This window comes from Pezoporus wallicus, unplaced genomic scaffold (genome assembly GCF_028554395.1).
Source record: "Pezoporus wallicus isolate ANWC-B61680 ecotype Strahan unplaced genomic scaffold, APGP_CSIRO_Pwel_v1 scaffold_2146, whole genome shotgun sequence".
Taxonomy (NCBI): domain Eukaryota; kingdom Metazoa; phylum Chordata; class Aves; order Psittaciformes; family Psittacidae; genus Pezoporus; species Pezoporus wallicus.
Window position 1 is genome coordinate 2,902,896 of NW_026639769.1, and position 25,611 is coordinate 2,928,506.

The 25,611-nt window shown below is 42.4% G+C and overlaps 1 protein-coding gene across 9 annotated transcripts in view; it reads left to right on the forward strand.

Moving 5' to 3' along the window:
- Positions 1–25,110, forward strand: part of SYNE2 (spectrin repeat containing nuclear envelope protein 2) — a 184,781-nt gene extending 159,671 nt beyond the window's left edge. For 6 of the 9 annotated variants that reach the window (XM_057416214.1, XM_057416217.1, XM_057416219.1 and 3 more), the window contains 13 exons: positions 9,983–10,145; positions 13,803–13,990; positions 14,154–14,304; positions 14,783–14,965; positions 16,122–16,259; positions 17,144–17,338; positions 18,135–18,417; positions 18,774–18,842; positions 19,645–19,781; positions 20,677–20,806; positions 21,957–22,168; positions 22,643–22,831; positions 23,514–23,741. In XM_057416214.1, the coding sequence (XP_057272197.1) occupies positions 9,983–10,145; positions 13,803–13,990; positions 14,154–14,304; positions 14,783–14,965; positions 16,122–16,259; positions 17,144–17,338; positions 18,135–18,417; positions 18,774–18,842; positions 19,645–19,781; positions 20,677–20,806; positions 21,957–22,168; positions 22,643–22,831; positions 23,514–23,621 (2,146 nt within the window). In that variant the 3' untranslated portion in view covers positions 23,622–23,741. Of the gene's footprint in view, positions 1–9,982; positions 10,146–13,802; positions 13,991–14,153; positions 14,305–14,782; positions 14,966–16,121; positions 16,260–17,143; positions 17,339–18,134; positions 18,418–18,773; positions 18,843–19,644; positions 19,782–20,676; positions 20,807–21,956; positions 22,169–22,642; positions 22,832–23,513; positions 23,742–23,805; positions 23,853–24,809 lie in introns of those variants that run through there. The other 3 variants (XM_057416222.1, XM_057416221.1, XM_057416218.1) reach the window with 3 other exon arrangements.
- The last annotated feature ends 501 nt before the right edge of the window (positions 25,111–25,611 follow it).

Below are 25,611 nucleotides of genomic sequence, written 5' to 3' on the forward strand. Positions count from 1 at the left end.
CACCTAACCAATCTTGCTTGGGCTTGGCTTCCAGATCAGCTGTTCTCAGCTGTTCAGTCATCACTAACCTTCAGGCTGGACACTCACAATAGAATCTGTGTATGGTCCTAAAGGTTTATTTTGCCCTGTTTACAACCTTCCAACTTTTTGTTTCAAGATCCCTGCCTTAGTGGTGGTTTGAAGGAATTAAATTAGGCTTCAGTTGACTGGAATTTACACCTCAGTCACAGGTATGCTTTGGGGGTACCTGGGAGGAGGATCTTCCTGTGCTTTTGGGTAGCCTTTCTTAAGTTCAAGTACTGGGGAGGAGGCAGCAGTTCAGCCGATCACTGATGTGCCATAAGTTTGGCTTCCTGTGGGAGCAGAGCAGAGCAAAGGAGCCTTGGGCTGGAGGCAAGATGAGCTGTGAGCATGGATTGTAATGTCCCGTGCTGACAAACTGTCTCCTTTTTCTTCAAATTGCTTTTGCAAAAAACTTAAAAAAAAAAAAAATTATTTAAGTTGTGTTAAAAAAGCTCATGAAAATAGAGTGGTGGCAGAATATCATGTTGGTCCCATTGCATGAAGCCATCACAGTCCAGACAGCCTCACACCATTTCAAGAACCCACAGTCACCAGTTTCATATGGTATATAGAATGGGTGGGCTCCAGGGAGCTCAGAGCCTGTGTTTCACAGGGGCTGTGAAACCTCTGCTGTCTGGCAGAAGGGAAATTGCAGCATTGCACAACTGCTGCTGTAGCAGCATGCTGAGCACTGCTTCATTTCTTGGGGAAGATGAAAGAGATGCTTCAGGGCAGGACTACCAGAGGGCTGTGGGAGCTTTGAGGCAGCTGAGGTGGGAGAATGCTGCCTGGAGAGAAATGGTTGATTTTGACTGTGACAGGGAGGCTATCTTGTCTTGGTCCTGAAGAAACTACTTGTAGAAACTTCTATTTTTACAGCACCTCCATATGCTGTAAAATGAGAAGGTGGGAGGAGTATAAAATAATCTGTATCCATAATGGAGTATAAATGAGATTTATAGCTAGTATCAATTCTGTAGTTTCTGATGTCTTCATGACTGACCCTGAAACCTTGAGTAACATTTTATCTTCTCTATAGCACAGCGTATGGCTGTATGATAACAAACATGAAACCAAACCATTCTTGAGCCAATGTGTCAATACAGAGCATTCCTCCAAACAGTTCAATTTCACCTTTTTAAACCAATAAATGTCCTGGGACAGATGGACAGATTAGGGGAGCTCTCCATTTAGTCCCTGAAGTGATTCTCATAGTTCATGGTGACAAGTTCAGATTGGCCATATGGTGGCACTTGCAGGACTTAACGCTTCCGTTATATGCCTGTGCTCAGCTTGTGTGGAAGTCTCAGAATTTTAATTCTCATTGGGATAAAGTAACCATCAAGACACTGGCATGCCTGGAAAGGAGAACAAATGAATTTCTGTTCAGCTTGCAAGGTACTCTTACCAGCAAAGACTTTTTATGAAGTCTCTGTTGATAGAGCAGGAATGCAAACATACTAACAGGCAGAAAGGGAGCATTGGGCTATATGTAAAAATGGACACAGTAAACCTCTTTTGTTCTCTTGTCACCAACCTTGTAGCATCACCCTGTCAGAAGAAACTGCTGCATGCTTGGTACGCACTTGGTATACAACAGTAGGAGAAGGAGTGCACATGCTGCATGTGGGTGATAGACAGCCAAAACCCCTTTGAGTAGCATTTACATCCCCAGCCATGAAGTTAATGGGCAAGAATTGCCAAGGAACTGTGGTGTGCGTGGCCATGTTCCTCAGTGTACTTCCCTGGTCCATTCACCACTGATACCAGCTTCCCAGCCCCACGGGGAAGTGTTTGCCTTCTGTGTTGATATTTGCATAGTGCCTGCTGGCAGGCTGGAGGAGCATCTATGTGTTATGGAAGGATGTGTGCACTGCCTGGCATAGTGCAGTGTGTTGGGATTTTGCTTGAGCCTTCATTAAAGCTACCAGCTTCATCAGGGGCTTCCTCCAGCAAGCTGGGTCTGCAGTATTGTGTTTACAGTAACACGTTGCATTTCTATACCTCAAGGCACCTGGCAGCTCTTCTCACTGCTGCTAAGCTGTGGATGAGGGATGCCTTTTCTCAGGTGTTCTGGCTGTGGGAACTCTCTGATGTGTTTTCTTTACTTGGTGGGTCTGGTCCATGTTTTCAGCCTTGTAGAGAAAGGCACATTTTTTTGTGAAGATAGCAGGAATGGGATCAAATGACCGATGAATGTGAGCATGAAAACACAGGGAAGCCAGCAAGGCCAGATGTGCCTGCACATTCTGTTAAATGTTAATCCTCAGCAACTAGTGTTTAGAAGCTGCCAGCCATCGTTGCAGTACCCAGGAATCTTAAATTGCCACAACCAAAGTCAGCCCCTTCCTTCCCACTTGGGAGAGTCATGGTGTTTTCATCTGTTTTCCTGCATACCCTAGCTGAAATTCCCAAACAGCCTGAAACTGCAGGTTGCAGTAAAATGGTATGGAATTGAAGTTCTCCAGTGACACCACTTTGAGCTGTGCAAAGGCTCCATGGAGGTTTTATTTATATAGCTGCTGCTCTGTGCCTACCCTTCCTCCCTGCACTGCACTGCAGCTGGGCTGCCACTCCAGAAGCAGCTGGCTTCAGCTTGGTAGGCGCAAGGAGCAAACAAGTTCACAGCGCCTCTTGGCTGGTCTTTCTATTTATTTTCCACCACATTGCTTATTACCCTTTGGCAGGGCAAACGCTCAGGCACCACGTGTTGGTGTGTTGTCTTACCCTGCTGCAGCTCACAGTCAGTTCAAAGGTCTTTTTAAATTGCTGCAGATTAGTATTGCATGGCAAGGGAAGCAAAGTATGCTGCAGGGAGGCCCCCAGGTGAACGTTAACAGCCATGTTCAGCAGAGTTGTGCTGGTTTGTGTCAGTGCCACTGTAAAAATCTCATTCTTGTATTTATTTTGGTGAGAAAAAAAAAAAAGTAAAATACCCGGACAGTTGAAGTCTCCCTTGCAAAGTGCACGATTTTTTCAGTGTTCTCCAGGCTCCCTGTCCTTTAGGGATTATGCTTTTCTTCAGTGCAAAACCTGTGACAGAATTCATTATCTTATTAGGCAGGATGGTTGGACTTATTTTGGTTATGCAATGTGTGCTGAGGTGTGGCAGCAGCAGGGTGAGCTGCCTGTGCAAGGGCAGTCCTTGTCTCCTCTAGGCTTTCACCATTCCCAGTGCCTGCCTGTCAAGCTGCAAGCGTTATTTCCCCATTTTCTGAGATGTACCATTTTGAATGTGTTTTTGAACCTCCCTGGGCCATAATCGGGTTAAAACTGCCGAGTGACTGGGCATGATTTACCTGTGCAAATGTCTGAAGCTCTCTCAGTGGTGTGCAGGGTCTTCCCAGGCACTTTTTATCCTGCCATGTATTGAATGAGTGATTGGCAAGCCAGTACAGGTCGGTGGAAAATTACCTGAATACTGAAAAACCTTCGCATTTTTTGTGGGATTATCATAGCTTCTTTATTTTTTCCCTGATACTGCCTGGGTGGGGAGTGACTTTTAATCCAAGGTTCTCCAACTTCCGCCTTTTTTCCCCACCCCGTGATCTCTGGCAGTCATAACACAAATCATGACATTGTGTTTTTCACAAATGAATGATGACATAAATGAAGATTAGGGGTTATTTTGTCCTCCAGTATAACAAGCTACTTGCACTGGAGGCCTTCTGCCTACACTGGAAGGTTAAAGAGAGGACAGGTTAGTGTGTGGGAGATTTAATTCATGCTTAAATACCTGGGATACAGTGGTAAAGGCGTGAGAGCAGGGGAAGTAAGGATATATCTGTGTGCATGGTGCCTGTGCATGGATGTACATTTTCTCGTGGTGTTTTGTGCTCGCTTCAAATTGACTCTGCTGCAAATCATCTGGGTCCGAGGCTCCAGTCCCTCTCTCACACAAGAACGAGCACCACATCTACCTTTTTCAGTGCCGAAGTCTCCAGCGTGCAACCTTTTTGTCGCCAGCTGCAGGCAACCGCTCAGCTGCATTTCCTCCTGTGCTAATTCTCTTGTGTCAGAATAAAGCTCTCGTGGCTTTGTTCTGAGAAGGGATGCGGCCATTTGCCAGGTAAAATACCAACCCAAAATGCAGGGGTTAAAACTGGGGAGAGCTGCAGTGTCTCCCCTCCTCGGGGGTCGGGGAGGAGGATGACGGGCGAGCCTGCCCCCCGACACGCGATGCTAAAGCGATGAATAAATAGAGCATCTGTGGAGGAGGGGTTTCCTCTTCCATGCCTGCCGTGGTCGCACAGACGGTTGGTCCCCCTTGCAGCTTGGGATTTGCAAGCTGAGGAATGGTTTTTTCTTGCAAACCGTAAGTGCTATGTTGGTAGGCGGCTGCGGGTGCGGTCGCGGTGGGGTTAGTTGGAGCAGGCATCGCTGGCGCAGCGGGTCTGGCCTTGGCAGCGGGGGGGGCGGAGGGCAGCGATGCGCCAGTGGCTCCCTGCGATTCGCCTTGGACAAGTGGATGAGCGGGAGATGCGGCACGTTAGCAGGAGGAATAGTGCTCAGACGCCTCTCGCTTAAAATCAGCCGTGTTTAGGGGCTTTGCACCCACGGCGGTGGAGGGCTGCGTCAACCTTTTGGGCTTCCTGGCAGGGTAACATGAGAAAAGCCTCCTCCGGCACAGTCGCTGTTTGCTCTGCTTACTGTGCTAACACAGCCCACAAACACTGGGGCTTCCTGTCATTGTACTGGGGCCCCGTGCTGTACAAAGAAACAGCCTTGCATTTTATATGAAGGCCTAAAATTTGCCTTTGACATCACCTCTCCAGATCAGGTCTTCTTTCCTGTTACATGGTTAAGCTCAGCCGGCAGCTTACTGAACAAAGGTTTCCTGGTCTGTGCATCTCATTTGCTTCACGGGATGGTAAACAATCCTATCAGCTGGAAGGGCAAGTTCAGCTCCTCTTCGGTTAAAAAGAAATGTATGTGCTATCTTCTTCTGAAGATGTTTGTGCTTGTGAAGGGGAGTTTGGAATATATGTCAGGATGTTTTTCGTCAGGCACTAAAATTTGAATGTCACTTTTTACCTTATTTGAGCTTCCCTGTACCTTTTAATGCAGCAATTTGACAACTAATGCAATGCAGTTGCCAGGCATTTTGCAATTCTTTGTTTGTGTGAATACATTTCAGTGAACCTGGAAGTGCCTTCTACTCCTGTATACTTCCTGAGTAGTTTCTACAAAATATTCTGTGTATCTGTGGGCTGTGCGGTGATTCAGCCTGAAGCAGCTTAACGCATTTCTCTTGTAACCCAATGCTGGCAACTTCATGGAGGGTATTAAGATTCAAATCCAATCTTGAGTCAGGTCAGTTAGTCCTTCTGTTCACTTTTGCCGCCAGCTTTTAGTTACAATCTACTAGTTTTGTTCTTTTTCTGCCATTTCTATTTTGGTGTAAAGATTAAGACATTTTTGGCTTATTCCAAGCGTGTTATGCATGTGTCCAAACACTGTTTTGAATCAGGGTATCTTTTAAGCTGGGCCCATTGCAAAGTACAATAGATGTTTGAGTTTGTTGGGGTTTTTAGATTAGTGGTGATATTTGTTAGAGTTTTTCAGTTGTTTTTTTGTTTGGTTTTGTGGTTGGTTTTTGTTGGGTTTTGGGTGGGTTTTTTTTTTTTGCTTCTGGGGGCATGTTGACTGGTGGGTTCTCATTGGGAAGTCAACTGCAGGTAGGTAGTCCTTTATTCAATAATAAGTCAGTTTTGCCTGTTTGACCAAGTAACTTGAGAACAAGACTGTAGAGGAAGAATTCAAGCAACAGTGGTGGCAGCCTATTCAACTTCTGGGTAACTGGGAGGAGCTGCTGCACTTGAATTTTTATTGCTCTTAATTCAGTGTGTGTTCGGTGATTTGTTACCTGGATGTGGGGGGAGCTTTTGCCTCCAGGCTTGGAGGCTTGCACTGCGTACCCCCTCCAAAGCTCCCAGGAGGCCTGTCTTTCTGAACAAATAGCCCCTTCAGGATGTATCTCAGAGAAGCTGATGAGGTTTCTTTCATGCAAAGAGCAGGTAATTTGAAAGAATACTGACAGGGTGCAGAAATGCAGCTGAGAATGGTTGTTGGGAAATACTTTTTGTGATTGTAATTAGTGTGTTTCACCTTTTTTTTTTTGAGCTGTAGCCAGTCAACTTGCAATTCCCTATGACTTCTGTTGCTTCAGTGTAGAACCCTACCACCTTACCTTGGGCTCTTTGTCTGCTGACTGCAGCAAGAGCAGATCAGCCACTGTAAGCATCTGGACGTGGCTGCCTTCCTATCAACATGCTGCACTAGTGTGAACTTCTGTTAGGGTTTTATTCTTCTCTGGCTGCTTAGCTCAAGTTTGAGATTAATGATTTAGAATATTGAGGGTGGTTAAATTACTGACAAATGGCATATTCTATCCAGAATATGTAACAGATTAAATTACTAAATTACAATGGGGTGTCTGTAATGGCAATTGCTAGACAGTAAATACAAGGTTGCAGTACCAACAGTGTTGCTGCCTTTGATGCTGTTGCTTCTAGTAACACTAGTAGATAAAGCCCAACCTGTTTATGGTAATATCAGTAATGGATTTTAGAGTGATGCCTAAGCCAAAATAATACTCTTGGGGATTCTTTTGGTGCAAACCCCCCACTTGCGTTCTAAAACTATTGCTTTTTAATTTATTCCGTGTGCTCTCAGTCATAGAAAAATTTATTTATAATCTAATATTGCTTTGTTTTTCTTCCTTTGCTACTTTCACCTGCCTGTTATCCAATATGCAGACTGAAGAAAGATATCTTGCAACCCCTGAGGTTTTTTGTAATGCAGCTTCATGATGGCGAAGAGGTGGATACAAACAGAGAAGGGAGTACAGGGAAGCAGAGATGATACACACCACAGTAAACTGTTGTCTCAGCAGGTCAGCTGTGGCATCAGATGGTCCCAACACGTTCATCTTTTGCAGTTCACCAGAGAGAAATATCCAAAGCACTAGTGAGGAATGTCATAGAATAAATTGTCACTGTATACAGCCAGGGAGGGACAGCTCAGCAATGGAGCCTTGCTTTCCTCCTGACTGGCCTGAAGTCATGCAAAGTTAACAATGCAACAGCATAGGTGTTTGGCTTAGACTTTTCCACAGGCCTGTCTCTTCTAGTGCTTCTTCCCTTCAGTGCTCAGTACAGAGCCTGTATCATTACACCTCTCCAGGGAGAACAGTTCCCCAGTCACCTGTCTTTGGTGGGCCACATACCCTGGGGAGTCACAGGCCCTGTTGAGCATCATAACCAACTGGATCTAAAGTGACTGGTGGGGCAGAAGCAGGGGATAGGGTGGAGAAAGAATTTGTTCTCCCAGGTAAGTTACTGCCAGCCCATGATAGCACAAGAAAGTGCAGTTACAGTTACCAGAGTAGGTCATGTTCATTGAGCACCACTTAATAGAAGCAGAGCCAGGAGCAGGAAGATTTATATAGCAGCTGTTTGCTTGGGAGCCAGATGCATTCTGCATGCAGGGTTGACCTTGGGAGCAGAGCTCTGAAAAGAGCTTGTTAAGGAAAGCAAGAGCAGCTAAATGCCTTTCTTACCCACTGACTTCCTCTCTGTCAGCTGCAGCAGTAGAAAGTACTGTCAGTGCACAGGGGCAGAAGCAGCTGCTTTGCACGTTACACCAGTATCAATGGCTTTGTGGTTGCAAGGAACAAGGTGGATCATGGACTTCTGTCAAATTCTTCAGTCTGGCTTGCAGGGTTGCATCAACCAGACAAGACTAATTTTATGTTTTAGAGTGTGCAGAGTTGCTAAATGCTTGCCAGGAGTCCTGCTGTAGCACTGTGCTCTTCTCACCCTCCTTGTAAAACAACTGAAAGTGCTTACTCGTCCTTCTGGGACAAGATGCAGGGGAAGGTGCCTCCCATGCTGCGAATCCATATGAGACTCCAGATTTGCTAGCCTTACTCAGTACCTTCACAGTAATGAATAGGACTGAAGAAATCCAGCAGGATCATTTCCCACATCTCCTCCCTAAGTGCTTTACCTTAAATCAGGTCTAGCTGCTGTGTGTATCCTCTTTGATTACCTTCAGGTTGCTAATAAGATGGGCTGTTGCTTAGCAAGTGACATATTCATTATGAATTAGCTGTCCTGTATTTCTTCTGTCATTGTATCATATTCTGCAACAGGCAGCTGCAAAAGCCACTCTGTTGCAGGCAGTTTGGATCCTTCTCCTCTAAAACTTTCTATAATAGTTTGGCAGCAGGCAGGATGGCGGCCCAGAAAATGGATTTTTCTTGCAAAGAAGGGCAGGACCAGCATCCAGGTACCCTGTCAGGACACTGCTGTCTTGGTGTAATCCTTCACTGCACTAGATGAGTTTACATCTCCCCATGATGCTCCAGACCTGGCCTGTAAAACACTGGTTTTGCAAAGTATGTTAAAGTTTGTCTCAGACCCCTAGTGATAGTTCCCAGCCGAGGAGGCTAATTAATGCAGAATGTTTTGGCCTTTTCACAGTGCATACTTTTTGTCCTGCACTTAGATAATGAGGCTAATATGGGTGGTTGCTAGACTAGGCAGTAACTGAGGGTTTAATTCAGGAATCTGCATTTTAAAAATGACATGCAAGGTCCAAAAATCCCTCCCAAGGCACAGGGACAGAACTACATGTCAGAGGGAGGCAAGCAGCCAGAGCAGCGCAGTGAAGCAATGCTGGCTTAGAAGTGGGTTCTCCCTAAGGCAGGTATGGAATGATTTCACCTGACTTAGCATCTGCAGTGTTCATGTTTATAATACTGCAGGGGAGACCATTGCAGTTCATGGAGACAAGTACATGCTTTTTGGTACTGTTCATCTCGTCTGGTGATTTGAATGTTTAATACAGGTCTGATGGAAATCATGATCTAGGTTATTATATTTTTTTCTCCATTAACTACAAAGTCTAGATGGCAAGCTCTGATACCAGTCTGAAGACAGAAGAGAGAAGTGTCATCCCACCATTGTGCTTTTTAGTGATTTTTGTTTGGAATTGCGATAAATGAGAATTTCAAGGAAAGATCTGAGAGCAGTGAGGTAGTTTAACAGACATTCTTCCAACACATGGGGTTGTACAAAATGTACAAATATGCTACTCGTGTAACCAAAGGGGCTGGTAAGGGGTTTTGACAAGGGAATATGCTGTAAAGGCTGGGAATAAAGAAAACCTTGTCTGCAGTTTGAGACCTGTGCTACAAACAGCTGTAAGAAAAGTAAATTGTTGTAATGGTTCATTTGCTTGTCTCCTTCACAACTCTCTCTAGTGCTTGGGTGTTCTCTCTCTTCAGGATTGTGTGTGGTTTTTTCTTTTTTATTTTCACCCACCAGGAGAGCCTGGTACATCTCTACACATTTCAGAATGTTATTTAGAAGAGCTATAATGTTGTGGCGCTGTAAGTTCATACCTTTGTTCAGGCCGTCTCCTCTCTTGCCAGCATCCATTTGACTAGGGTGTTGGACCTGTGCTTTGGGAAAAGTCTGCCTCCATTGGCAGAGTGGTACCTTGCTGATTAGAGTGGGCCTGTTGGTTACTGAAGAAGACACTGGATATAATTCACAGCAGGGAAATCAGACCATAGATACCCATCTTAGTTTAACTGTGGCATGTTATGGTATAAACTCCCACTGAAACAAATGTCCAGAAGCTGAATGAAGAGCTAACTAGCATGTGAAAATTCACTCTGCTCATATAGTTTCGTTAAAGAATTCACACAAGAGCTTCCTGCAGCTGTAGAGCAGGGCCCTGCTGAGCCAATTTAGGTAGGTTTTGACTAAAACATGGCTCCTGATTTACAGGCAACATATTGGTGCAACAATAAGTGCTTCATAAAGCCATGCCTGTCATCACCTTCTGCTAACATCATTTCCACTTATTGCAGATCTTTGTAACGAAGTGTTCTTACTGGTCTGCTTAGGGTGAAGAAACTGAAGGAGACATTTGAATTTATGCAGCTGTTGGACAAAAACATGAGTAACCTTCGCACCTGGTTGGCTCAGATTGAGTCTGAGCTTTCCAAGCCTGTGATTTATGACATCTGTGATGACCAAGAAATCCAGAAGAGACTGGCAGAACAGCAGGTAGGAAATAGCAGCAGCCAGAGTAAATGAGCCAAAATGCTGCTTATTACATTGGTCCTGGTTTAAAATCACCTGTTTCTTTTCTTTAGCAAGGCCTTCTAACTGCTTGCTTTTCATGGCATATTCCTGCCAAGATGCATTACATGGAAAACTTTAATTCGCTTGCTGTAATTTCAGTATGTTGTTGACTTATCCCCCCGCTTCTCCTCCTCTCCACCCAAGGAAAACACAAACAAAAGCATTTTTACATTTGCTCAGTTAAGTACAGCAGGTTTCATAATGGATAAGCAGGGCACAGGCAGCGGACAAAATACATGAGGATGATTTAGGCTGACAAGGCGTGAATGCCAGGTCTCCTGCAAACTAGCTGTGACAGATTTAGGTGCTGTGATTTGATATTGATATAGTGCCCTCACTAGCTCAGTTCTCTTCTGCTACTTGCAGGCAACAGAGCAAGCTTGACAAAGAAGGATGTTTTAAGTTTTGGAGGGTGGACTTGTGCAAACAAACGTTTGACTGAGGCCTGATCCAGTAAGCAGGCCTCTGATGATCACCTCAGGGTTGGGTGAGATGGTGCATGAATCCTTAGAGGCGTGTGAAGCAGCCTAGCACTGTTGAGTGCTGGCTGAGTGTGTGTAGGCATTTGTCCAGGACAGTGGCTTACCAGGGAGATCTTCAGGATTTATCCTAGTTTTAAATGCTGGAGATTGCAAGGGTTGGGTACAGCTGAATGTGCCAGGTATCCAGCCAAGTGGAAGTGTGAGATGTTTTAGATAGTCCTGGAGTAAATGTCTGTCTTTAGCAGCCAGGAAGAAAAGAAACAAAACTTCTCCAAAGCACAGGCTTGCTGATGGAGGCAGCCTTTTCTCAGGGCTGTGCTGTAAGTCTGCTCCAGGTCAAAGTGCCTCTGTGGGAAGGCTGAGAACCACCTGTAATCTTGCCCTTGGGTTAAACAAGAATATTTACCCTAAAACCGAGGATCAAGATCAAAGCTGTCAAGCATGGAAGCTTTATGGCATCTGCCTTTAAGAACACCTATGGGTGTTCTTCCCGTCATTCCCATCTTCTCTCTCTGCCTGCTGCTTTCATGTTTAAGGAAAGATCCCTAAGTGACCCAGACCTGAGGGCTGTGTTCCATGGTTGATATGGCTCTCCATGTGTTCATGTCCCATACATCATGGGAAGGGCCAGCTCCACTGCAACAGGAGTTGAGATGGCTCCCACCAGCTCCACTGCAGGAGTTGGTCACACACCAGAAGCCTTGGTCCAGTGCCTCTAGTGGTTTCACCCTGCGTTATGAATGGTTGTATAAAGAATAAGAAATTATTTTCTCCCCATCCAAACCTTTTGCATTCTCAAAGGCTGTGATAAACTGCCAGGTTGAGAAGAATGTTAGGCACAAAGGAATTGTGTCTGAACTGTTTTTATTATGAGGGTTCAAGCTTCAGCTCGCTGTTAAGAGCCATCATTTGCTGCTCAAAGCTACTTACTGCTTTGTTGTTTGGATTGTTTCGAACACACCTCTAAGCACCTCTAGACTCCTGCTGCAAACTTTTAGTAGACTGTGTATGAGAAGACTATGCTGATTAAAAAGACCACAGTTAAAAAAAAAAAAATCACAAAAAACCTCTTTTGCTCTGCAATAGCAATAGAGAAAGCTTTATCTGAGTGTGACAAGTAAAAGGATCTTCCCCAGTTATATTCAACAGTTATTTCAGCAAGAGCAGAATGATGGTGAGAAATATGCCCTGCAGGCTTCTTTTGTTTGACATCCATGACTAGAAAATCTTTACCTGTTCAGTCTTGAATAATGACATTCAAAAGCATTGTGCATCCACAGAGATGTTTTATAGCATGTTTGTTCAATTAAAGGATGAAGAGTAAAATGTTAGTAGTATTAATTTTAAGATTTCAAAGCTGTTCTGGTAATGCAGATGTCTAGCAGTAGCATGTAGTCTGTTTAAGCTCTCTGGGCAATGCTGTGCAGAGTTGGAAGGAAGAGCACCTTTTGGGGCTCTGTGTATGTTCCTGGCTCCATTACTTAGTTTGCTGTGTTTGTTTCACCATAATACAGTCGGGTCATTTGGAATAACACCTTGGAAAATGGTGAGGATTCTGACTAAGGTTATTCTATGAACCCAGCCATGACTGAAAGTAATGACATTGTGTCAGCAACATTACCACAGTGCAGTTAGAGTGGATTTGTAATCTGTGGTCCAAATTCTTATCTTCACTAATACAGCTGTAAATCCAGTGCAATTTAATGAGTTCAGTAGAGTCTCTCTGGTACTAGTAGTAGGGTAGAACCTGTGTTAAAAGACACTGCTGCCTCTTGCTCAAAAAATGGCTGTAAATCTTAGTAAGCTGTCAAAAATTATGCTGGGTCTGCTTCTGGCAGTCTCTCATCTGTGTAAAGATTTTGGCTTCCACATTCCTTAAAGCTGTACATTACCACAGGATCCCACAAGCCAAATTTTGACCATTTATGCCTCAGACCTTCTGTCAGGTACCCATGTAAGACCACTGAAGACTGCTACCGGGTGATTCTGAGGTCCTTGCAGCTTGTTGACTTCTGGGAAGGCCTTCCTTCACCTCTTTTTGTATTTACAACAAGCTGTGTCTGTGTTGGGGCTTTTTTATTTGCTTAATTTTGTTTTGGTTTTGTAAATCTAAAGTAACACCAGTTCGGCTTCATCTGCCCACTGAAATCACTAATACCATTTAATGGGGAGTTCCTGTTCACCGTTGTCAGAAAAAATGTTCCTTTGTATTTGTTGTTCTAGTATTATTCAAACAATAGAGACTGTTGCTTGAGTAAGTGTTATCCAAGCAACAGTCTTCATATCCTTTGTTAGGAAAGCCAGAAAAGAGTTGAACAAATGGAATTAGGGTGAACACTGTAATTTCATTCATATTTACAGTTGCTAGCATTGTACAGAGCTGTCTTTTCAATAAGAAGTACTTAGATAAGGCTTTGTTTTTCTGTTATTCAATTACATTGAATAGGTAGGACTAGGTATAGGTACAGAATGAGACTGTGCTGGAGACTATGATGGATATGCAGGCTCTGGAGAAGAAATCTGCAGTGTAGATTAGAAAAAGGGTCTTTTCCAGAACCTTTAAAATAGTCTGTCAAAACGGGAGCTCTGCAGGAGGGGGTAAGAAAAGCAGTGTAACATCAGATACTCGTGTGCTGTGTTTCTTGATACCAGCCTGTGATCAGATAGTCACTAAGTACATGAACTGTTCTACGAGTTCTCTGTCAAGTCTCACAGGGTAGTAAGCTGATACGAGGCACTGTCATCTTACACTGTCAAATTTAGTAAGTATGTGGTTACTTTTTTGTGTTTGTGATGCGTGTAAGGTTTGGATTTTGTATGCACATTAAAATGGTGCATGCAGACTGTTAATGAGAAAATCGAACTTTCACTGAAAAACGGAAGCCAAACAATCCCTTTTTGCATGGCAGTTCTGTTCTGACCTGTCAGCCTGTCATCTGCACAGCTCATCCTGCAAGTCTGTTTTCTAAAGCTAAATAAGCTTTTCGTGACATACATATTGCTCTTTCCTCATCTTCTGCAGCATTTTGGAAGGATATGTGTGAAGTCTAGCCATGCATGTTTCCTTCTACTCAAGCTATTCTTTTGCCAATGGCAGGACCTGCAACGAGACATAGAGCAACACACCGCAGGGGTGGAATCTGTGTTTAATATTTGTGAAGTCCTACTACACGATTCAGATGCATGTGCTAATGAGACAGAGTGTGACTCCATCCAGCAGACTACCAGGAGTTTGGACAGAAGGTGGAGAAACATATGTGCCATGTCTATGGAAAGGCGAATGAAGTAAGTCTTTTTCTTACCCCTCTGAAGAAGCCTGTGGCAGCATTTTTGACAAACACTGTAGCTTTTGCCACAAGCTGAATTCTGAAAAAGGAAAAAAAAATCCAAATTAATAGTTGGCTTGTGATAAAATCTCTCAATTTTTACATCTTCCTTTACATCTTAGAATTGAGGAAACCTGGCGCCTATGGCAGAGGTTTCTGGACGACTACTCTCGCTTTGAAGATTGGCTAGTAGCATCAGAATGGATAGCAGCTAGGCCTAATTCCTCAGAGGTTTTGTACACACATGCAAAGGAGGAGCTGAAGAAATTTGAGGTGAATTTTTTAACATAATTTCTTTATGGTCAGCAGCAGGCTGAATGTCCAGACTGCTGAATTCTTAATGTCTCAGTCACTGAAAAAACACCAGTTAGGCAGTGGTGGCATTGAGAACATAAATAATATGGCCACTGTGTGGCTGCTAGATGTCTGGCTGATTCATTTGGTTTGTTTATTTTTCTTTATTGTGGAGAAGCAAATACTATAAACAGACAAGATCCTGCTCATAAGTTAAATGTTTACATTTTGTAGGCTGGAGATGTTTATGGGTTGAATTTTTTTCTTTTCCTTTTCTTTTCCTAATGTACTGAGTCTGAGCAGATTAGTGAAAATACAGGTCCATCTCCGAATTTAATTTTGTAGTTAGAAAGTCTGATTTTAAGGGGAGGGCATCATCATCTCTTGTGATAAATAGTATCATCCAGATCCTTTCTCTTACTGGCAAGGGAGCTGACTTCCTTGATTCACCTTGTAGGCATTCCAGAGGCAAGTTCATGAACGACTCACTCAGTTGGAGCTGATCAATAAGCAGTACAGGCGCCTTGCCCGCGAGAACCGCACAGACTCAGCCAGCAAGTTGAAGCAGATGGTACACGAGGGCAACCAGCGCTGGGATTATCTCCAGAAACGAGTCGCTGCTATTCTGAGGAGACTCAAGGTAATTGCACGGGGGGGTGAGAGAGTGAGGAGCACTTACAAGTTTCTGTAGGAATTACCCAAGGGCAAAACCAATACTGGAGCAACTACCTTGTGTTGTTTTTTGTCTTGAGTTACCAGTGTAGAAAAAGAGATCTAGAGAGGTATCACCAAGTATATGGTGTAAACGTATCCGTGGTAGATCATAGAATCATAGAATAGTTAGGGTTGGAAAGGACTTTAAGATCATCTAGTTCAGGCCCTCCTGCCATGGGCTCTTGGTAGTTGAAGACTATAACACATTGTTCTTCTGTGCTTTCTGCCTGACAGAGGAATGTTGTATTACACTGAAGAATGTATTTGTGACACATCAGTGAAGTGTCCTGCTTGTCCAGTTAAACTGATTTCTGAGCAGATATTCTGTGCTGTGCCCTGGGGAAAACTTATCACTCCCTGACTTGTAATTATAGCAGTGCTGCAAGCAATTGACAGGCAAAAACTGTTAGATTCTAAAAGTCAGTGAATGAGGCTGTGAGAGTGCTCACAGGTTTGCTCTGTGCAGTTAGAGTTTGGGATGTTCTGCGATTCCTTTCCTGAACAGTAAATCCACTGAGAAGAAATGGGGTACCACAAGATGCATGTCTTTTAGCTTTTGTGGGGGACGGCAGCAGGGAGAAGTCCTCCTGGCTTCCATGCCAAATGATGCATTAATTACACTGGCATGGTCATCTGAGATCTAGCTTCTTCATTGTTTTACTAACGTCAATGTTATAGTTTTAAGCACTTTAATTAACGATGGGGCTTGCTTCCTTTGTCTGTCTTCTAAATTTAGAACAAATTAGATGTTAAACCTGAGTCCAAATAGCTGTTACACTGGTATAATGATGTGGGAGAAGATAGCCAGTGTGGAAGCAGGAATATAATTTTATAAGCACATCTTGCTCTGCCTAAGTTTTACTGTCTCTCTCGTACAAATAATGTACTAACATAGGACACTTTGTTCCAGCATCACTACAGGAAAGGGGCAGTTTTCACACATGGCATGCTGCTGTTTGTTCCCCAACAGCCCTTAAGGTTAACAGCAATTTTGAAACAAAACACTGTTTTCAGAGGGCTTCTATGACCACCTTTTTTAGTAGCTGAAGTCTTATAATCCTGCCTCTCTTCTTCCTATTCAGCACTTCACCAATCGGAGAGATGAATTTGAGGGGACAAGAGAAAGCATCCTTGTTTGGCTCACAGAAATGGACCTCCAGCTGACAAATGTGGAGCACTTCTCAGAAAGTAATTTTGATGACAAAATGCGCCAGTTAAATGTACGTATCCTTGTAAAGTAGTTGTTTAATAGCAGCAGTCCAGCTAATCCTGTTGGGTTGCCTGCTCTTGACAGAATCATCTTATTTTCTGGAACTTCACAATAACCAACAGATCTCTGTAGGACTATATTTGTATTAAGACACCACTCATTTGTTAAGGCCTATCCTTAATCAAGATTAAACTGTATTTAAATTCAGGCTCAGTGTTCAAGTTCTGTTCTATCCTGCCTGTTTTTCCTAACACTGAGAGTCAATGAAGTGATATCTCTCTGGGAAAGGACCACATGCAAGTTAACAGTAAAAGCTACGTTCCCAAATTCAGGTGTTTTTTTCTCATTAGAAGGTTTTTTGAATTGGCATTAAGGTAGGATCTCTCCTCTGAGTGCATTGTTTGTAGCTGGGACTTCCAACTGAAAGGCAGCAGGTGTGTGCAGTGATTCTAAAGAATATACTAGTTCTGTGCTACCTGTTCATGTGCTTGTTTCTTCCTTCTCCCTGCACTGTTAATCTTTTTGGGATGTAGATTTACTGTTGTGTAGGCTGGAGGCCCAAGCAGGCAAACAAACTTCTTCATTACTGAGGAAAAGAGAGCAGAGAAGGATAAATTCTGATAAGCTGAGCTCCTCTGTCATGATCCCCTGCAGGCCCAGGACACTGCAATTATATTGAAATACACATGTGTGCAAAATGCCACTTCACTTGGAACTGTAATCCTGCTAATAAAACAAACCTCTGGACCTCTTGAGTAAAAGTATATTTGCCAAATGACATTAGACAACAATGTCAATGGCTGCTTTTCTTTCAGTGCAATGAAAAGAAACCCAAAACTTAAGCTAAAAAGGGGTGTTGCAGAAATAATTATTTTTCTTCTGTGTTCCAAATAGGGTTTCCAGCAGGAAATAACACTAAACACCAACAAGATTGATCAACTAATCGTTTTTGGGGAGCAGCTGATTCAGAAGAGTGAGCCTTTGGATGCTGCTGTTATTGAGAACGAATTGGAAGAACTTCATCGATACTGTCAGGAAGTGTTTGGGCGAGTTGCCCGCTTCCATCAAAGACTGACTTCAAGGCATCCTGTAAGAAGCAACAGTTGTTTTGATGCTTGGGGAAGATTTTGATGTTTGAACTGCAATTCTTATTGCTTATTCTTAGCAGCTTAACCAAGTGGCTTGAGCTCAAAGGTGTCAGGACCTACTCAGTAGTTTTGCCAGCTTTGCTAAACGTTTGTCACCAGTCTTTTCTCCTCACACCTCTCGTTTTGGGACTCCATCTGCAGAATCTGGATAATTGCATGGAAGTAGTTTACAGGGTTAACATTATTACAGTAGTGGTTTGAGGGCTTTTTTGGTGGGTTTAGTATCACTTTTTTTTTCTCTAAATTCAGTAATGTGCTTAGAATACCCGTTTGTCCAATTTCTTGGGATAACCTTGAATGGAGAACAGCATGCTCTTCTCACTGGAACATTTAGATGATTCTCAATTTGCTTTGGCTCAAAAAGAAAGAGCATCTATTGGAAAGCAAGGTTGAGGAAGTAACATGAACATCTATGAGCAGCTGTTCACCCCGACCTGAGCATCATTTCATTGCTGCCTATTTGGAACTGGTACCTCTCTCTGCAAACTAGAGAAAGATGGTGGTGGTTGCGTGTTGTGAAAAAAGGGAGGTTGCTGCTGATGCGAGGATTGTTTTGGCTAAAGAGAAAGGACGCAGAACTGATGCTTCTCTTCAGTTTTAGGCACATGGTCTTCGATTGCTGCAGCTGACCAGGAAATAGTCCCCCGTAGTAGCATGTGGCTCAATCATTAGCTCATTAAGCAGCTTAGATCTATTGTAAATCTTATTAATATGCAATAATTGTTATTTATTTTTAGGGACTGGATGATGACAGAGACACCTCTGAAAATGAGACAGATCCAGAAGACTCCAGAGAAATCCAGAACGATCCCTGGTGTAAGAAGGCCATCAGCGAGGGGCCCAATTCAACACAGTCCCTTTGCCACCTTATGCCCCCTACTCAGGGTCATGAAAGATCAGGCTGTGAAACCCCTGTCAGTGTTGACTCCATCCCACTCGAGTGGGATCACACAGGTGATGTGGGAGGTTCTTCCTCTCATGAAGATGAAGAAGAAGCGACATACTACAGTGCTCTGTCAGGTGAGAACCAATTGCCAGCTGTTTGTTTTGACATGGACAGCTGCAGGATGTCCCTGTGTGGGAAGGGAGGGGGATTGAGGTCTTCCTCCCACATTGTTGGTTCATTTTCAGGTACTATTAATAGATGTGAGCAGTCTCATCTCGTAGATGTCTCGGTGAAGGGAATGGTATTGTCTAAACCAAGCTTATCTTTTCGGAAACATAAGGGTTTTAGAAACCTTACTTTCTAAGACTGTTAGATGAAAATAGTACCAACTTATTTTGTGCTTTGTCTTTGCTGTCCTTCATTGTTTCAGTTGTTCTTAATAGTTGGAAAATATTAAATAGTGAGGAAAATGACATTATTCTTTTTTCAGATGTAGAAATCACTGAAAATCCTGAGGCATATCTTAAAATGACCACAAAAACTTTGAAAGCATCTTCTGGTAGGCACCTGCTAATGCATGTGTCTGAACATGGCAATCTCCCTGTGCTGCACGCTATATTCCTCAACCTCTCTCATACGTAATGTCTGACTTCCTGCCTTGTGTGGACACCATGTCTCATCCTGCCATGGTGTTCTTACGCTGCAGTATTCACATGTACATTACAAAGCAGTCAAGAACATACCATTTAGATTTTGCCTGGTAAATGCCAAGGTGGTTAATGTGCATTTCTTTGTATTGATCCAAAGTCTTTTGGTACTTTCTTGGTGGTTTGCTTTGGGTAGTGTCACTTTTTTGGTTGTTTCTAATTTTGATTGCATAATTACTGAAGGCAGTAGTTCCAACTCTGCAGGTGTTTTTTGTGGTTTGTGCATGACAGAACTGCGTGTGTCCTGTCTTTTAAATCCAAACCAAACATTCCCCAAATGAGGACATGTCTATAGTTGTCCCTATTGACATGTGTTGCAGATGTGTGATAGTGTTATTGGGATGCAAACTTTCCAAAACCACAGTGCAGCCTTTTTATTTTTTTTTTTTGAATGCTCAAACATGTGTTAAAGCATTTTCCAGAAGAAAACAGAATGTCCCATAACTGCATGGCTCTCATCTCATTACCTTTAGAACGCTGTTCATGTTTTGCAGATGTGCATGCTTTGCAAGGAAAGCTGCAAAACTATCATTTTTTTGCCATAAGTTGATGCCATTTTATTCAAAGCGCTTTCTAACAACACAAAGCAACATCTTCCTTGTGGAGATGGGATTTTGCACTCATGGTGTATGGGTTTGGTTTTATTTGTTTCAGGAAAATCTGTTTCAGAAGCTCATCCTTGGCATTCCCCAGACAGTCCAGTCCGCAGGAAACACCAATATAAACAGGCAGAAGTGGTTGGAAATATGTCGTCTGATCCAGAGACGAGTACTTGCTATAAGCCAGACTATGTGAGTTGGAAGGTATATGGGCACTAAACCTTTACTACACGGTCTATTGTTCCTATAACTCCATCTTCTTCCCTCCTCCAGCACCAAGGAAAAGATTAGTCTTAGGGGGAATGTTCACTTCATGCAAATTTAGACATTATTCCTGGTGGCTCAGGTAACCAGTGAGAGTCTCTATCCACTCACTATGGAAGCTTCTTTAAAGGAATTCGGAATAATCATGCTAAGCTCCTGATAAAAGTCAGTGTCTGGAGGAATTTATGTCCTTGTTGTCATAAAATCTAGGGGAATCTAACCTCCCCAGAGGAGAGAGTGTTGAATGAATACCCTCCCTTGATAGTTAGTGATGTATCTATCTTCCTTTCCTAGGCAGACCGATTTGAAGGGTGCTTTTCTAACATGCAACCCACCATTTAATCTGCTTCTGGGCACTAAAAAATATGCCAAAATGGCTCTTGTTCATTGGTACCTTAGCCTTGGTGGCTGGATGCCTGCTGTGACTTTGCCAGCAGCTGCCAGCCTTAGTGGACCAGTTGTAAGCACTCTTCTGAGCACAAGAAACTGGTATCTGGTTGCTTTTATCAGTCAGTAATCCAGTTTTAGTCAATAATCCAAGACCCAATATCCAACAAAGACAGTTGGTAAATGTACATTGTCTACTACATGTAGTGCAAAAACAATTAATTTGCCGTGCTCAGTCTTGTAATAATTAGTGTCACTATGGTATGTGTTTGTTTACTGAGAAGGCATGGAGAGCCAGAATAAACTGTTAAAAAAGGTGCAGAAGCCCAGTACTAAAACTGATGCACCACCCAGCCACCCCAAAGTAACAGAAATTAAGCTTGAGCTTTGACAGCTTGACAGCCTGCAGGACTCACCTACCAAAATGTCATTCCAGGTGCATCAGCTCAGCTCTGCAAGCAGCAGCAGCATCAACAATGAGAAAATTACAACTCCTGACATGAACAATGAAGAACCCCAATTTGAGCAAGAGCTTGTGAATATAGCAGCTGCAGAGAATCAGTCAGGTACAGAGCATTTGGAGTGGCTTTGGTGCTGGGGTATTTGGCCTGTGACTGTGTAAGACAAAGCAGAGATGGCACAAAGGCAGCATATTTGCCTTGGAAACAAAATAGAAGTAAACCAATATCCTCTAAATTGATGTATTTTGCTAAAATTTGCTGAGCTGCCTTCTCACCTCTTACCATCCAACCTGTATTTGCTGTTCTAAGTTTTTACATTTTCTGCCAGATTTGAGATTTTTATCACTCATAGTATACTTCTTTGTTGATTGGAATGAATGGGAACAATTTCACTTCTGTGTGATAATGAATACTTCACAGACTTAATCATATTTCAAACCAAAGTAGTGCATCTCTTTTTCTAAATTAAGATTGCTGTAGTTAATTTTCTCAGTTATTGGTACTCCATATGACAAGATGCTACAGCTCCCATTTACAGAAATGCTTTGTCAATGCTGGTAATGTATTCTGTCCTTCACTTTTTCGCTGCAGCCCTTTCTTCCAAATAGGCTAACAACCTGGTTCTCTTAACCTTTTAGGACCTCGTTCCTGGTTTCAGGTGCTTGAGATTGTAATAACACATCTGTACTGCAATCACAAAAGTGAATTAAGTGACTGCAAGACTGCAGCTATATGCACCAGGTTACTTAGGTTTTGTCACAAATGGACCAGGATTGAGTCCCATACATGGGATGGGCAGGAAGACCTCTGAGAAGGGCTTAGATGTGCTTCCAGAAATAGTGTTAGTGAACACACAGGTGGCGTCTGCAGCTCCTTTAGCATGGGACTGATGAATCATAAACCCAAGTCCTAACTGCTGTTAGGATCCTCCTAAAAGATTATACTTTATCACATGATGAATTTTGGTGTCTACTAAATCATGGCTTGGCTCATTGAATTCTGTCTCCTTAGATTTGAATTAAAACATCTTCAACTAATGTGTAGCATTACTATGTGGATAACTTGACCGGTAATATGAAACTTACAGACTTGCAGAATCTCAAGAAAATTGTGTCTGGATAACAGTAGTACTTGGTAGCAATTATTTGGCCTTGACTAGATTGAAGAATAATGTACTCGTAAACCTCCTTTCATTGTGTTTACACACTCTTCACCTTACTGAAGATTTAAACATTTGTTGTTCTATCATTTGTAGGCATTATTGATAGGCAGGAGCTCATCCAAGCTCAAGACTTCAGAAGTGACCTTGAAATAAAACAGAAATTGCAGCAGTGGCAGCAGCTGAACTCAGATCTTAGCAACATCCCTGCTTGGCTTGATAAAACGGAGGAAGAGCTGGAGAAGCTGCAAAAAGCGACAGCTCAAGACAGCATGCAGGTGTTGGAACAAAGGGTCAAGAAATTGAAGGTAAGTTATGGCATACTGAGAAGTGGGATTTCAAGATGCTCATGTTTTTTATCATTGTCTTTGTGCTCTTGGGGTCAGTCAGTAGCAGGAATGCTGGGAAGTTTAGACTGGATATTAGGAAAATTTCTTCATAGAGATTGCCTATATTTTTTTCCATAATTATGCATCATAATAATAATATGGATTAAGTTTCTTATGGACAGTATATTCTGGTGTAAGACTTCCAATTTCAAACATTTAATGTCTTTTTGCTATGGATTAATTACTACTAGAATTATTTCTGTTAGTTCAAGCAAGTACAATCAGTCTCTTCGAGAGATCTTCATTTCATATGTAGGTGTAATAGTCATTCTTGTGTATTGCGGATTCTCAGGCAGGTTGAGTTGTTCTTTAAAGCCTTCTAGAGTTCCTCCATGAGAACATCCTTAAAGTTGAGAGTAAAAGTCTGTTGTACTGGTTTTTATTTGTTCTAAGCAACTACAGAAAGAGCTGCTGGAACAACAGCTTAAAGTGAACTTGCGTCAAGAACTCACAGCTTATCTGCTGCTTAAATCAAATGCTGATGACACTGAAACTGATGAGAAGGTCCGTGTAATTGGAAGGAAACTGAAAGACCTTACTGAACAGGTTTCATGTGACTTAAAAACCATACAAGGAGATCTGGTGAGTTAAAGTTTCAGTACTTGTTCATGGATCTTTGATACTGAAAAGTAATAACATACTAAGAGTAAAGGCATTTATAAAAGTCTGACTTTAAACTTAAGTGCTTTCATAAGCTGAAAAAAAGAATAATGAAGTCTGTCTATAGGAAAAACTTCAGCACCACAAGGTTAGTACAGTATAGAAGCAGATTGTCCAGAGATGTTGTGCAGTCTCTATCCTTGAAGGATTTGAAGAGCAGACAGGATAAAGCTTTGAATAAGGGTTTTGGTTTGGTCTTATAGGTGACCTTGCTTTGAGCAGGGACTAGATGAACTTCCTGATGTCCCTTCCAACCTGAATTATCCTATGAGCCATACCAAGTGTTGAGCTAGGAGTGTGTAATGAATGCATAGGAGTTGTAGTTCATAGCAATACATTGCTTATCTTGAGGGCTGTCAGATAAAAGATATTTTCAAGTTAATACCTGTATGCATCTGTTCCATTACAATTCTTTTGTGTTGTGCATAGTAAAATATTTGTTTATGCTGGAGAAGTGGAGCATCCATTTACCACTGGTTATGCACATGTAAAGAGGCATTTGTCTGTGCACGCACAGAGAGCCAGTGAAGCATGGCTCTTTGCACTTCACCTGTTATGAGTTTTGAACATGCATTTTAAAGAAGAATACATGGTTACCTTTTAGGATACCAGAGCATTGCTGCTAGTTCCAGATGACTTGGACTCAGGGGTCTATAATCAAGTCACAGAGAAATCCAACCCTGCTGCGAAACAGGCAAGTATTTTTTTCTAATATTTTCCTGTCAGCATATAGCATATTTTGACATTTAGCCTGAAAGTTCCTGAAATGTAATCATTTTACCTTTTAGGTGCATGTACATTATTACAGAATTTACAACAGGGCTGTAAATTTTACAACTGTCTTCTTTGAGAAATTCTTTGTAGTTTCTGAAAATAAAAGCTATTTCTTTCAACAGATCACCATACAGAGAGCTTCAGATGACAGAAAAAGCAGCAGCAGAAGGTATTATTTTATATTTGCTTGCCTCATCCCTGACGGTGTTCAAGGCCAGGCTGGACAGGGTTTTTGAGCAACCTGGTCTAGCGGAAGGTGACCCTGCCCATGATGTTTAAGGTCCCTTCCAACCCAAAGCATTCTATGATTCTGTGATCTCTTGAAGGATAGTGAGAAAGACAGAGATGAGCTGAGAGCCAGCAGAAACCCAGGCAGCTATTTTCATAGGTTACATATGTACAGGTAGAGGTGATTTCTGCATACCTGTAGTGTCTCTTCTACTGCCCAGCTCTGAGTTGCATCTTGGTGAATGCTTTCCTTTAGCACTCCTGTTCCTAGACCTCTGCACCAATGTGCAACCTTGGCTTGTCTTTACTCTTGAGAAAATACTTTTTGTGACAAATGAGAAAATATTTCAGTTGTAAAACCTCCTTTAATTCCACTAGCATCCCTGGAAAAAGAAACTTGCAGCTTGGAGCCACTTAACAACAACACTTACAAACAGACCATGAAGGACAAAGGTAGAACTTCACTCCAGTAGATAAGGGCCTGCCCAAAGGACATATCTCAGTAATGGCAAAAGAGAGAAGAGGCTAAGCAGTCTGAATGATGGCTTTCCTTTATACTTTAATATGTGTTTAGAGTGGTTTGTTTGTCTCCAGGGAAAAGTTAAGTTTGTATCTGAAAATAGGGTAAAAATGCAGTGATCTAAGCTATGGCAAATAAATGTTTCTTCTTCAGCAGTAAGGACAGTAAGCCCAGAACAGCCGCTGGCTTCCCACTGAGCAGCCTTGCACTCTTTCAAGTTACAGTTAGTGTATTTTGCTGTAGATGGGCAGCCCTGCATCTTGGAAGGGTAGGGTGAACCCTAGAGACCAAGTTAAACAACTTGTTTAATTCAGACTCTAAAGTGCTTTGTTTTTTCTCTTCCCTCCCCACCCCCACTCCTTTTTATCTCCTTTTCAGAGGTGAAAGCCATCCACAACCTACTCAAGCAACTCCTCAGACTCCCTACTTCTTTTACCGTGTATTACGAGCAGCGTTTCCACTTCAGTTGTTCCTCCTACTGCTTTTACTAGTGGCTTGTATAATTCCATCTTCTGAGGAAGACTACAGCTGCACAAGGGCAAACAATTTTGCCCGTTCTTTGCATCTGATGCTGCAGTATCTTAATGGGCCTCCACCAATTTAGGAAGGAGCCCTTGCCTCTTCAGTTATACCAAAATGCATTCTTTTGGACTTCTAAATAAACTATAAGCAGCACACTTTATACGCTAAGGCAATAAACAGAACATTTTATAGGTTAAGTTGTCTTAAACTTGCAAGATTATTTTATAGCTGTCTTAAATTTGCAAGGTAATAAAATACTGAGTAGATGCAGAAAGTACATCACAGTAATCTTAAAGATAGCACTCTGTCTCAGGTTAGCATAGCAAACTTTGGGGTTTAGTATCACAACTTTAGAAGAGGCACTTTGGCTAAAATGATTACCACACACACTTCTTGTTACCTGTATTTTTTAGTACTGTAGTCACTTGTTGGAAACAAAAAAGAAATATTCAAAAATCTAGTTTTGAATCTTTGTCACAGTATTTTATTCATCTAAAACATTTAATAAGTAGGTGCACATTTGTTTTGTATTACATATTGTGTTCTAGGGACTAGGACTGCTGTGTTGTCTTTTTATACTACCTTTGAAATAAGAAACTGTTGCATTGCATGGAAGTGGTTTATAATGCACATATTTTCTAGATGAATATGATTATGT